This window comes from Archocentrus centrarchus, chromosome 6 (genome assembly GCF_007364275.1).
Source record: "Archocentrus centrarchus isolate MPI-CPG fArcCen1 chromosome 6, fArcCen1, whole genome shotgun sequence".
Taxonomy (NCBI): Eukaryota; Metazoa; Chordata; class Actinopteri; order Cichliformes; family Cichlidae; genus Archocentrus; species Archocentrus centrarchus.
In genome coordinates this window covers 13,684,847-13,698,932 of record NC_044351.1, presented here as the reverse complement: position 1 = coordinate 13,698,932, position 14,086 = coordinate 13,684,847, and the positions used below count along the sequence as shown (strand labels likewise).

The 14,086-nt window shown below is 42.1% G+C and overlaps 2 protein-coding genes across 5 annotated transcripts in view; one reads left to right on the top strand and one right to left on the bottom strand.

The window, feature by feature from the left end:
* Nucleotides 1-138: 138 nt before the first annotated feature.
* Nucleotides 139-6,718, bottom strand: adck2 (aarF domain containing kinase 2). Of its 2 annotated transcripts, XM_030732242.1 has the most exons (9): nucleotides 6,565-6,718; nucleotides 5,453-6,471; nucleotides 5,188-5,334; nucleotides 4,908-5,036; nucleotides 4,740-4,835; nucleotides 4,361-4,639; nucleotides 2,312-2,443; nucleotides 1,497-1,550; nucleotides 875-1,015 (listed from the first exon to the last, which is right to left on the bottom strand). In XM_030732242.1, exons 2-9 carry the CDS (start codon nucleotides 6,317-6,319, stop codon nucleotides 875-877), a joined length of 1,845 nt encoding a protein of 614 aa, XP_030588102.1. In that variant the 5' UTR covers nucleotides 6,320-6,471; nucleotides 6,565-6,718. The 2 variants fall into 2 exon arrangements, with proteins under 2 accessions (XP_030588103.1, XP_030588102.1); XM_030732243.1 differs by lacking the exon at nucleotides 6,565-6,718 and having other exon boundaries at nucleotides 139-1,015; nucleotides 5,453-6,319.
* Nucleotides 6,719-9,912: 3,194 nt separating this feature from the next.
* The window catches only part of LOC115781868 (DENN domain-containing protein 2A), a 34,961-nt gene continuing 30,787 nt past the window's right edge, over nucleotides 9,913-14,086 (top strand). For 2 of the 3 annotated variants that reach the window (XM_030731772.1, XM_030731769.1), the window contains exon 1: nucleotides 9,913-10,324. The gene's annotated coding sequence lies outside the window, so the exon portion shown is untranslated. Of the gene's footprint in view, nucleotides 10,325-10,779; nucleotides 10,916-14,086 lie in introns of those variants that run through there. The other variant, XM_030731770.1, reaches the window with a different exon arrangement.

Genomic DNA, 14,086 nt, shown 5'->3' with positions numbered 1-14,086 from the left:
ATGCAGTGAATTTTCTGCTTTGAGGTTGCAGTTGCAGCAGTCTGCCTTTAAAGGACTGGCGAACCTTTGATCAGACGCTAAAGGCGGCAGATGAATAGAAAACGGAAAAGTTACCACAGTCATTTTATTTTACCACAGACCTTTTTATTGACGTGAATAACTCATAAAATCTTATCATTTTTAAGAGAGGTTACAATACAAAGGTCAGTTTTGTGTGCGGTTGTTACAGTTATCCAACACATTGTCAATCTACTGTACAAGAACATGTTACAGTACATTGTGATTCACACTAAAGGAGATATGGTCCATTAGACAACATTAAGATGCAATAAAAAGATGGAGTGAAAAAAGACATCCTGAGATCAATATTAGTCATTAAACAGTAAAATGTGCTTTTAAGTATCAACTTGGGGTTCTAGCAGTATTTTGTATCCTAAATCTCAGCAAATGACCTCTGATGCCACCTGTGTGTGTGTGTGTGTGTGTCCGAATCATCCAGCAGCCCTCAAACTACAAGGGGTGTTCAATTTATACACTCACTCAATAGGTGCAGCTGAGGGTGCCTCAAAGTTGATTTCAAAGGGGTAAATGTTGGGTACTTTAGCCAGACCACAGATGACAATTTCCATAGAGTGATAAAATTAAAATATTAAAATGCAATGAGGTATATTGTGGCATCAACACTGTGGAAATGTGAGGACACTTGTGTTCCACAGAGGAACATCTTACATTGTAAGCCTGAAGACAAACAACATCATAGCATTGTTAGGATGTACACAGGATCTGTATCTATAGATGCGCTAAAGGCATACTACACTTGTGTGTACACTTACAATACAGCTGCCTCTGGGTGTGGTGGTGGGGTTTCCGTGTATCATAGCAGCGAGGCACAGTTCTTCAGTAGCAAGGGTTTGGCCAAATCCAGGATATCCAAGTTGGGATCGAGAGACCTTCCCAGGCCCTCTAGCACCATGATAGCGAAAACAATCGAGGAAAAATTACTCTCCAGCTTGACCTAGAAAAACAGTGAATTGCAATATTCATAACAAACATAAATAAGAGTCTGTTCAGGTCCGTATAAAAACGGACAAATACAAGGACTGTTTGCAAGACCTATTGCACCGTGTTACAATTAACCTCTGTAAGCCTTCATTGAGGAAGTAACACTTTTATATTTGCCAATGACCACAGTTACAGTGACTGATGAATTTAGTCACTTCAACTTGAATGCTCTGTATTTAAGACTTAATGCATGTCTAACGACAATGTGCACACTAAGTACACTGTTTCCTGTACAAGACAGGAACACTTAATAGACCACTTCAAATCCTATGTTTCTCAGGTCATGTTTAGTTGTTATGGTTTCCTGAATTGCTCAGTCTGAACTGCCTGTTGTATTTAACTTTGAGATGATACAAAACCAAGAAGTGTGGGGTTTTTTTTTTTTCTTTTTTCTTCTGGTTGGGCGTTCTGGATCAAACCTGGTGATGTTCTACCTTGTGTTTGATGAGTAGACCGAAGACTCTGGAGAGCAAGTCGGCCACTTGTATCTGTAAGCAAAACAAAAACCAGTAAAGAACTGTCAGAGTCACTCATTGCTTCCCAAACTAGTACATTTTGAACCTCTCAAACTGATGCATAATTATTTGCCAAAGCCGTGAGAATCCTGTCCATGGTGAACCGGTGGTTTGTGTTAATTTTCCTTATAGCTTACATAACTTCTGTCTACAAATGCAATCAAAAACTTGTAACTCCACATACAAAAACATAAACCAATATTTGATTTCAGTTTTATTTTGTTTTTATTTTGTTGTTATTCGCTGGGGTGTAAACCATGAAGGCTCAGAACGTTAGTGCAGAGTTCTCCTGTGTAATCCTGAGCAGCAGTAGAAGCCTACTTAGAATTTATATCAGGTGTGGTTTTGGATTCTTGTGACCTCATGTGCAGTGTATCACTTCACTAGAAGGTTTTCTGAGAAGAACAGTTTTGCATTGTAAACCACTATGAGAATGAATTTATCCTGAGGCCGGTTATTTGCGTATTTTAATTTATCACAAGGACATTGAGTAGAAATGATAAAAGGAAACGATGCTCATTAACTCATTATGGAACGAAGAATATCAATAAGCACAGAACAAGCCAGGAAAAAGAAGAAAATGCATTATGATTGTGTTACAATCACAAGAGGGGCAGTAAATAAAAAAAAAATATTCTGTGATAATCTTCTAATGTCTTCTATACCTCACAATAATATCATATTAATCACAATCATCATCTTGACCATAACAAAATACAAATGCTGGATCATACCTTTGCGAGAGAGAGGGTGTTGCTACTGAGGGCGTGATCCACCAGCTCAGCCATCTCCTTTTTAAACATTGCAACATCTCGGCACTCGTTAGCTCGAGCATGATTCAAAATCAACTCTGCCACACGCTCGCCCTGGAGGGGGGGGGGGGGACATAAGTCACAGGCACTGTTTAAGGTTTTCTCTGACCTTCAGGTTATAGTTGTTGCTTGTTTTTTTTGTTTTGTTTTTTTTTAATTTAAAAAGCTTGTTAAGGAGTTAAAGGCTGTTGAAAGAGGAAGCTTTAGATATTACATGTACATAAAGTGAGACATCAATGTTTTCCTGACAGTTCCTGATTTTTATGTAAACTTGTTAAAATTCATGATCTGGTACGCACCTAAAAAAAAAACCATTGTAATATTTTTGAGAGTGTAAGCAGCCAGGTCATGTGACCTTTGCACTGTAGTTCAGCCATAACTTTACATGTTCAGTCGTGAAATTTCCTCACTACTAAATATTCCACAGTCAACTGTTAGTGGTATTATAACAAAGTGGAAGCGACTGGGAAGGACAGCAACTCAGCCACAAAGTGGTAGGCCACGTAAAATGACAGAGTGGGGGTCAGTGGATGTTGAGGAGCATAGTGCGCAGAGGTCACCAACTCTCTGCAGAGTCAATCACTGCAGACCTCCAAACTTCATGTGGCCTTCAGATTCACTCAAGAACAGTGCACAGAGAGCTTCGTGGAATGGGTTTCCATGGCTGAGCAGCTGCATCCAAGCTTTACATCACCAAGTACAATGCAAAGCATCAGAGTGATGAATCACACTTCACCGTCTGGTAATCTGATGGATGAGCCTGGGTTTGGTGGTTGCCAGGAGAACGGTACTTGTCTGACTGCCCTGTGCCAAGTGTAAAGTTTGGTGGAGGGGGGGATTATGGTGTGGGGTTGTTTTTCAGGAGTTGGGCTCAGCCCCTTAGTTCCAGTGAAAGGAACTCTTAATGCTTCAGCATACCAAGACATTTTGGAAGCAAGGACCATAAAGACATGGATGAGTGAGTTTGGTGTGGAAGAACTTGACTGGCTTGCACAGAGTCCTGATCTCAACCTGATGGAACACCTTTGGGATGAATTAGAGTGAAGACTGTGAGCCAGGCCTTCAGTATCTGACCTCACAAATATGCTTCTAGAAGAATGATCAAAAATTCCCAAAAACACACTCCTAAATGTGGAAAGCCTTCCCAGAAGAGTTGAAGCTGTTATAGCTGCAAAGGATGGGCCAACATCATATTAGCCCAGTGGATTAAGAATGGGATGCCACTCAAGCTCATATGCGTGTGAAGGCAGATGAGCGAATACTTTTGGCAATATAGTGTCTGTATTACGTTATCTATCATCTGTTATCTTAACACCAAACAAATACATTGACGTGTCATTCTGAAGCAATACAGACCGCTCAGTGTAAAACACAAAACAAAAATTAAAACATGAAAAATATCGTTAAGTGTGACACATTGCTTGAATCCCTGTCCTCTTTATGAAGAACAATCTTTAAATACAGTATGATATCACTAAGCAGAGCACCTCAGTTGAGGAAACACAGCATTTAGTGATGTCAGTGGGTTCTAGACTTCAGGCAGCTATTGACTGCAAAGGATTTTCATTCAAGTATTGAAAACAGTCCCTATTGTCCAATTACTTAAGAGCCTCTCAAGTTGAAGAACTTGTTATAAAAATGTCTCGAATTCCAAAAACAGAAAACGTAATACCTTGAATTAAATCTGAAAGCCTGCACTTTAAATGTGTATTGACTGTTTGATTTAAAATCCACTGTGGTGGTGTACAGAGGCAAACGACCAAAAAAGTGTGTCACTGTCCAAATACTTATGGCCCTGACTGTAGTTCAACGTAAGCACTTTTCATTAAGGCATCCCCACAACATTGAAGAAACAGCCCACACTACTCACACAATATTATGTACTATGCACAGAATTGGACAGTACATCAAGTGACATAATGCGCGTCTCAAAGAGGCTATAAAAACTTCACGCGCCATTTCCCTTCTTACCTGATGCAGCACCACAGCTGTGAAGACAGCTTTGAAGTTGGCAAGGTCGTTGTCGCTGAGTTGGGCTACAATGCCAGCATCCAGCAACACCAGCTGGAAAGGACACGGGGCCGGTCTGACACTGACCACCACTGTGTCCCACAAGTCAGTGAGAGTGGTTTTCCCATGGTGCTCCCGTGAGGTGCTAGTACCGTCACTCGATCCAGTGCAAGGCCCCTGACACTGGACAAGTATATTGCCTGGATGAAGATCCCCGTGGACAAAGTTATCCACAAAAACCTGCAATATGGACGGTTACATGTAGGGGGAAAAAAATACATCATGATAACATTCAGTCAAATGGACACTTTTGTCAATTGTCTCAGGTTATGCAGCTCACCATTTTCAGCAGGGTGTCTACTCCCATCTTGGCTATTCTCTGCTTCACTTCCTTGGGTATCTCGGAGCTCAAGTAGTTTGAAATGGGTTCGCTCTCCTGAAAATAAGGTCAAATATTAACAATGCTGCCATCATTTAAGACCTTACTTGCAGATTATTATGTACTCACTTCAAAGGTTTCCACTAAGATGCTTCTGGTGACAAACGGTCGTAACGGAGTTGGGAACTTCACATAATCAAAATCTCGGAAATTATTCTGGAAACGCTCTATGTTCCTGGCTTCAAAACGGAGATCAATCTGCAACGTGTGGAATACAAAGAAATTAAAAGGAATTTACAGCTCCTTTACCATAAGGTCAAATATCACTTAAGTGATATAAAACCCAGCTCTTATGTAATTTAACAAAGTTACGCACACAGTCAAAAAGCTTTTGGCAATTTAAATCTACCTGTTTGGTCATGAGCTTCTCAAACTCCTCTACTATCTCACACATACTGAGCCATTTGAGTCCTGGCAGGCAGTGCAGAAGCCAGCTGCCTGCTTTCATGAGTAACAGGTCTATCTCCACTTGTCTCCTGACTCCTGGATGGACCACCTACAAAAAACAGAAACAATTTATACACACCAACAAAATGTGCAAGAAAAATGATACAGCATCTGCTTTATTTACATTTGATGAAGGTGGTCTGAAATCTCTATCATGCAAGACTGACCTTGATTGCCACGGGCATCAGGTGCTCCTCGTGCTGACCATCTAGATGGCTTCTCTCCTCACTGCCCTCTTCCTCCCCGCTCCCCCTCCAGAGCTGCCTTAGAGTGCTTGCCATGCCTCCTAACCCAGGAATCTCCCAGGCTTCCAGCAAATCTTCTTTTTCCATCTCCTCTACTATTGACTGGAAAGCTGGGTCCTCCACCTTGTCCACCCTGGCCCAGCCTCGATATACCTGGGCAATGCATCCTGATCCCACTGGCTCTTTACTCCGAAACACCAAAACCCTTCTCCAACCCTCCCCAAAAGCCCTCCGTAGACACTGCTTGGTATGAGCCCAGGAGTGAGGGCGCACCTTGACGTGGAGCCTGGAGAAACGGTCGCAAAACTGTTGAGAGAAGATGTCTCGCCTAGTGCTGGCCCACTGCCCCAACTTGATGAAAGTAGGACCAGAGGTCTCAGTCACCCACAGCAAAGCATCCAGCCAATGAGGCGTCCAGCGGGTAGACAGCAGAGCCAAGGGGTAAAGGAGAAGAAGGGGGACAAATTTGAGGAGCAGAACCAATGCACGAAAGCTGAGGCGAAGAAAAAATATGACTCTGTGCACTTGGATTTTGGCTAAAGACTTTTTGTCAGAAGCCTGGGATTGAAGAACAGCTTCCTGGCATCTGACTGCACTTACAGAAGCATTGACTGCACCCCAACATAGCAGTGTAACCTTAGGTATGTGAGTTAAAATCTGTCCTCTTCTCACAAAACAGGTCCTGGTGTTCTGGATCAGTCTAATTCTTGCAAAGTAGCCCGCTCTCTGGAAAGTGCACCTCAAGTTGAGGAGGGCTCCTCTCGCTCCAAAGAATATCATGACCATCATGTGACACAGCTGCTGCTAGCTCAGTGCAGGAGCTGAACTGGGCCCCATGTGCTAGTTTTATACTGCGAAACACCGTTTAGGAGTCATCTGTAAAAGATGATCTTTGCTCTCTTGGTAAACATCGGAGGTTTTACGGGAGGGGGGATCACAACCTAAAGGAAGGATACAAACTAGATTAGCGCTAAAATAAACTACAAGTATATTTAGCTATGTTTCTACAAACTGGTGGCAATATTTGAACTTACGGCGCTTTGTAGTTACTGTAATTTCCTGTTACTTGCTCTGTACACTTTTGTGGACAAACGAGACATTTCATTGCTTCAGCTGGAGCTACTGTACCCGCTAAAAAAAAAAATGTCACCTCAGTTCCATTGAAACCAGAACATCCATGAAAACAATGCAAACTACGTCCGGGTATGACGCTGCGAGGTCACGTGGTTTCTTCTTAAAGACGCACTGAAAATAAAAAAAAAAACTTTAAATCCAACATTTCAGCAGTTGTATTTTAGTACAGAAAAGACGTTTGTTTACGTATGTACGCGTCTTAGACCCATACAGTGTTGGTTTCTGTATTTAAGAATTTGTGTCACGTTTCTGTATTCAAGAAATTACGCTTTTCTACAGATAACTTGGAGCAATGGATCAAATAACCCGTCCAGCGACGGGTTGGACGGGTTTCTTATTACAGTGTAGTATTTCCAAAGGTTTTCAAAATGTTAACCCAGGATTATTAATATTATTGAAGGTCGCTGTAAAGACGTCAACTGATCCATAGATGGAGACATATCACACATGATTCTGGGAGCCTGCTTTTCCTGTTTGCTTTTCCTGCTCTTCTCTTCTTACAAGGATGCAAGGAGGGAAATGGGACAGTGGTTGGAGGATATGCTGTTTTAATAGAAGAGCTTTTGACTTAAAATAAATAAATGTTTCTTCACCTCACTGGTGCTCAGGCTTTTTTCTGGTGTGCCCCACTTAAAAAAATGAAAATTGTGCCCACTGCTGTGATTTGAGGGTATATAAATCAAACTTGTCTTTTGGCTAAAGGACCTGTGTTAGCCACACCTGCGACAGACTGGTAACCTGTCAAGGGTGTACCTTCCTCTCACCCTATGACAGCTGGACTCCAGCCCTGGGACCCTGAAAAGGATAAGCGGAAAAAGATGGATGAATTGAATTTAGCATTTCAAAATAGAAGAAAGGCAATTCACAGCAGCATGAAAGACGGAGTGGGAATAAGTTATGAAGCTGAAAACCCTTGTTGGGAAGTAGGAAGTCTCTGTAGCACCATAAATGACAGTTTTTTTCTGATAATCTTCAACTGTTATTTTCTTGAGTTGCTGATTAAAAAAACAAATAAAAGCAGAAATTCCCAAATACCAGTGTGACATCTTACAAAAATCAAGAAAACCAAAGATAATCTGTTAAAGTATGCTGTAGCAAGTCTGGCATTTGTAGCATAAAGCCATAAATGATCAAAATCATGGCTATTGGTGAAAAAAAAAAAACTTGACTATTTGTGCTCTGACAAGCACAGCAAAACAGAAGTAATTAAAGGTGTTTCTAGCCGACTGTTGACTGACAGAGCAGAGTTTGTGGTATTTTGTCTGGCCAATAATGGAAGTGGCAGGATATTCCTGAACAAAGCTCCTAAGAGATTACTCAGGCGTTTCATTATTATTCTTCCGTAATGTTAGTATGGCAACCAAAAACAGCTTCCAGGATAACAGGCTAAGGGAAAGGACAGTGCAAGGAACAAAACACACTCTGGGTGTGATTTCAATGTCATTTCCTCTGCTAAAACCATCAAGGACTGAGAACTTGCTCGAGCTGTCACAGTGTGGGTCCCCTGGACAGAGGGCTCAGTACGCTCCCAGGGTCCCAGCTGTAGGCTGGATAGAGGACTCAGCAACACAATAAGGTGGGATAAACGCCAAACAGATGTTGCTAGCCCTCCACCTTCCACCCTGTTACCCCCACAGCTATTGAGAGACTAGCTAGGCTTTTTAGATTTCTCTTGCATTTCAAAGGGGGAGGTCAGGGTTTAGGCTCAGAGATCAGCAGGATAGTTGCTTTGCTGAGGTGAGTCTGTGTTTAAACTTTATGAAGGCTCCTCCATGAAACGACTAAAGGAACAGAGACTTTACATCTTTTTGTGTGCACAACACTTCTGAAAGCGAGAAAAATTATGGCATTCAAACACACTGTTTCCAGTTACTTTTGTGTGATAATAACGCAATACACATCCATCAATCAAATCTATTTTAAATGCCCTTCAATAAACAGATTGTAAAGCTTATATAGGACCCTGTCAGTGTTTTGCATGTGGGTTATACATGTCTGTTATGAGTTATCTGTGGTCTAAAAAAACTAAACATAAATCCCCAACCGGAGATGACTGCCCCTCCCTGAGCCTGGTTCTGCTGGAGGTTTCTTCCTGTTAAAAGGGAGTTTTTCCTTCTCACTGTCGCCAAGTGCCACTCATAGAGGGTCATTTTGACTGTTGTGTTGTCTGTAATTATTGTATGGTTTTTTACTTTACAGTTAAAAGGGCCTTGAGGCGACTGTTGTGATTTGGCGCTATATAAATAAAATTGAATTGAATTGAAATCTCACACACAGTCAGCACATGGTCATTGTATAACATTACATCAAATCAATATTATTATTTAAATAGTATTTTGGAGCTTTTTCAGAAACTGTCATGCCGATAAAGCACGTCTGACATTTAATAGCATTATGTGTCTATCCCCATTAAGCAAAAAAAAAAAATGCAAAAATGTTTTCAAAATCTGCAAGCATTCACAGAATAGTACTGTTTTCAGGTAAAACATTTATCTAAGATATATATATATATATATATATATATAGACAGAGCTCTTGCAGGTTTTGAAAACTGACTACAGAGAGTGTGTGGGGCTGAACAGCTTAATATTCAATCACACTGGTCATCAGTATGCCTGTCCAGTCTTGTTTTCTGCTCTCTCTACAGGACCATTGAGTTACTCTGCAACCCTGGCCTTAAGATGTGGAGCTGGACTCCTCTAACCGAGGATAGGTCAGCAGTGATCAACTCAAACCATTTTCTCTCTGAAGTCTCACCACACACACACACACACACACACACACACACACACACAAAGATCATTTGGCGCAATTGTGGTTGTTGTTGCCACTGCTTTTGGGCGCATGTGAAGCGCATTCTTCACAGAGATAAAACTGATGAACATTTTGTCCCCTCACTGAGATGGGATGAACGTCCCTCGGGCTTCTTTAATTGGCTCCCAGAGGAGGATTTTATTTATGTATTCACTTGCGCTCTGCTTTGGCCCTTCCTGCGCCATTCCTCCATTCCCCCCCACCCCCCCACTCGGTTTCCCTAGCAACTAGGGCTCCAATCGCCCGGCCAGCTGCAGATTAGTTCAGCAGTGGGGGGTTTAGGTGGGTGGGAGGAGTTGCGGTGAGGGGGGGGGGGGCGATGATGGAAAATGGAGAAGGAGGAGAGAGAGGAAGGAAGAAGGGGAGGGGGGTGGCTGGAGGGAAGGAGGGGTGGGAAAAGTTTAAGAAAGGGGAGAGAGAAAGAGAAAGAGTCGGTGTCACTGAGCTAGGGAGTCTCTGAGTGTATGTCTAAGGGCTAGAGTGCAGAAGGCGCTGTAAACATTTTAGCTCGCAGGCAGGCAGGAGGGGAAAGGAGTGGGGGGGATATCCCTGACTTTGCGACTTTTTCAGACTTTTTTGTGTGTGCCCAGAGCCAGTACCCCGTGTCTTTCTCTTTGCGTGTACGTGGGTGGTACGCAAAGTGAGAGAAGTCAGAGGCAGCAGTAGGACTGTTCAAACTTGAGGAAGAGAGAGGGAGAGAGGGAGAGAGGGAGACTGAGGAAGAAAGGCAAACTGCTCTGATGGAAAGGAAGCATGCAAGTGGATGCTGTCTTCTGCGGGGTCAGGATTCGCAAAATGAGAAGCTACTCCAGGAGCACTTCATCAGGGCTCACCCAGCTCAGAAAGGTAAGATTTCAAGTCTCCTGCATTTTCTCAAAAATGAACTGACTTTTTTTTTTCCTTTGACGCTTGTTGCACACACGGCGTTTCTGAAATAATTAGCAATAATTTAAAGTCATCTGTGTGCATTTACATAGCTTCCTCACATGTGATGTGGGGTCTAAATGTTGCGCCCGACCTTGGCTGTGTCCGCCTGCACGTGTTTGTCTATGTAAAGGATGCGCATTCATGCTTGTTTAATGCAGTGTGTATTATAGAAGTCAGGATATGGTTCTGTCTTTGTTTATATGAGTCGCTTTTTATCCTGGACTGCTTTGGCTGCAGTTACGGTATGCTGAGTGTTGCTCAAGTGGCCAGTAAAAAAAAAAAACTGAATCAAGTCCACGGGTTACAGCTGCCCACAGGAGACTTCTCTGGACCCCACTGAGCTGCCTGTGCGCACATGCGTGTTAAACGGTCGTCAGCTCTCAGCGTTTATGAAATGAAAACAGCGTGTGGATAGATGGTCTGGTGGCAATTTGGATAATAGTCAAAGCGTATGCTACATTCCAAAGTGACTTGTTAAGGGAGGGAGAGAGAGAGAAAAGAGAGGAGAGGGTAAGTGTGATGAGCATTTTTCACGGTGAACAAAGGCACCTCTTCATGCATTGCTTGTATTGTTGCGAAGAGGCAAAGCCAGGGGTGGAAACCTCCCTGGGGTGGACAGAGCAGCTCAGCGTCAGGTAGTTCCAAAAAGTCAGCCTGCCAATTACTGGAAATGATTTCTATGCACCTGAGTACGCAGCTGGGCTAAAATGTCCTTAAATCCCAGAGCCTGCAGCCCATATACTACAATGTGTTGTAGTAATTCAGCAAATGTCCACAACAGTACTTGTAATTTTTTTTTCTTTTTTTTTTCTTCTTTTTGTTAGATATTCAGATTTAACAGCCCCTCTGTCTTTGGACTCTGGATCACATGTTGGCCACACTGCAAAGTGAAAATAGGAAATGGTTGTAAAATGAAAATGGTAGTTACTACTTATGAAGAAAGCCATCACCAGAATATAAAGAGGTCACACTGGTAAATTATGGTTAAAACATAACTTACTGTAATATGCTAATATATCCAAGGAGATATAAAAAAGCACCATGATGTCCACAAAAATCTGTTAAATGCAGTGAGCGGAGCTCTGCTAGAAAGTGGAACATCAGCGGTAGCTTCTCTTGGAGTAAAGAAGAAATGTGGTAGTTTTATTGGTGCCATGCAGGTCCTCTATGGGCCATTTGAGGCTTACTCCAAAAGCAAAGTGATCTGTTTAACTGGAATTAAACAGCATGATTGTAGATAGGTACAAAAAATGGTTTTGCCCTCTATTGATAGGATTCCCCTTGTATGATTCTTTTTTTTTTTTTTTTTTTTTTTTTTACAGCTCACTTGTTTGGTTTGTTTGATAAGGCTGTAAATTAGCCACTGTGATTGACAGTTGACAAGGCAACTGTAGTTGCCTAATTCGAGTCACGGGACTGGACCACTCAAATATGATTGCAGTGTTGGTGCCTTTTGGAACTTTTTTAGCTCTCTGACAAATAATATGCCTTGCTGTGTGACACAGACAATCCATGAAGTTTGTACTTTAGTTTTTTGGGGTTTTTTTTTTGTTTTTTTAAATGCAACTCTAGCATAGTCTGTTAATTAGCAGTAATTAGTGGTTATATAAATGATTTTATATATACGATTATATTTGCACCTATAGATTCTAAAGATGCATTTTGCTAACCATCCGTGGTAGCATTAGCTGATACATTTACGCTCCACCTTTGCATCCAGATATCGTCACTTCTGGCTGCATAAAAACAACAAGGCTGCAGCCAAAATGAGTCTGGAACCCAGTAAGTGATGTGGCTGTGTTTATGTGTTACACACAATCTATGGCATGCACATATGATATGAAAAACACTGCTCTACAGTGCCACTAGTGGTCAAACACGCCATAAGCCACCTTTAAGTTTGATACTTTCTGTTTTAAAGCAAAATGTAAAACAGATGGATTGTCTGCCGTGTAAGCAGTGATCCCCCCCCTCCAAAAAAAAAAAAAGAGAGATAGTTATCAGTCAACCAACACAATCCATTCCAGTGGATTCCTCAGGTCTTTTAGAGTATTTCAGTCTGTTCGGTGTTCATTAAACCAGAGAACAAAATCCAGCAACACTGGAATATTTATATTTTTGACTGAGTAGCAGCTGGACTGTTCTTTGTCTCCAGAGCAACTTTCTGTACTTTAGATTCATGTTGCTGTAATTGAACAGCTTTAGCAGGTCAGCAGCAGTTTTACTATGTACAAATCAGCATTCCTCTTCTCTGTCTCCACTTTCTGTCTGTTGTTGTGTTCTGTTTACTTAAATGAGTGAGGCTGGGACGTTTATTGAATTGAGAGCGGCTGACTCCCTGGCGCTGTGGAGAGAAGGTTTATAGAGTTGGAGATAAAGACACAGGGACTGCCTGTCTGCTAGTCAGCAAGGCTATAATAAGTGATCTGCAGTCTTGTCCTGTGAAGCCATTGTGTCTGTCTCTGTGTTTGTGTCTGGTTGTAGTGTTACTATCATACACACAGTGGCCTGGCAGACAGGAGCAGATATTTGCATTCTGACTCAGGATCAGAGGTTAATTGTCTCCATGACTGCAGTGTAAGACAATGTGCACTGTAGTGGAAAAGTTAGAACTTGTGACTTTGCATTCATCACCCAGGATATCTCCACTCTTAATGTCTCAGTCCCCCCCCCTCTTTGACTCATTTTGCTTTCTGGATTTTCTCTACCTTTTCCTATTTGACTTTTCACACCAAAATATTGACACACTCATATTCGTGGCATTTTCACTCAACGTCCATCTGCCTGTGACTCACGATACACGCACTTTGACACATCAACACATGCAAAACATAAGGTCTTAAATCTGATGGTTTTGAATGTTTCATCAGTATGCATTCTTTGCGTGTGTGTGTGTATCGGGGGAAGGGGGGGGGTGTATTCCTGAAAGCTGCAACACCAGATGTTTAGTATTGTGACAAATTGGTCATCTCTCATGACGGGACCAGCTTGTTATATTTTACTTGGAAGCATACCGAAGTGGAGAAATCAGTCTTAATTCATTGGAATGAGTCACTAGAGTACAAATTCATCCAGGAAAGCAGTGTTTAGCTGACGCAAAGATCTCTATTTCCAAGAACTTCAACTATTATAGGTCTATTTTACATACTGTAGACACACACTTTTTATTCACTCTTTTTGCAAACCTCAAATAGCTGTATGCACATTTACGAGTGTGCATACGAAGCCCATGTATATATCTGTGTACTGTAATTTCACTTTAATGTAAATTGTGTGGTTTTGCTGCGTTTCTGTGTGTGTGTGTGTGTGTGTGTGTGTGTGTGTGTGTGTGTGTGTGTGTGTGTGTGTGTGTGTGTGTGTGTGTGTGTGTGTGTGTGTGACATCTGTCTCCTCTATTGTTTTCAGCTCTGAAAAGTGACAGCAGGCCTTTAGGAGGTTAAGGCCCATCCACCCCTCCTGTTATAGGAACTCTGCTCTTGACAGGCACGCCGCAGGGCGGCCTGCAACTTAAAGACCCCCCCAGGCCAATCTCCTGCCATCCCAGAGCTGTTGTTGTTACCACAGTGACATAACCTGAAAGAACATGTCCTATGGTGATGGTCAAAGAATCCCTCTGGTTTCCAAGTTATGGTGGTGGGCATTTGTTCGTGATGTTGTTAGATGGACATGGGTTTAATCATA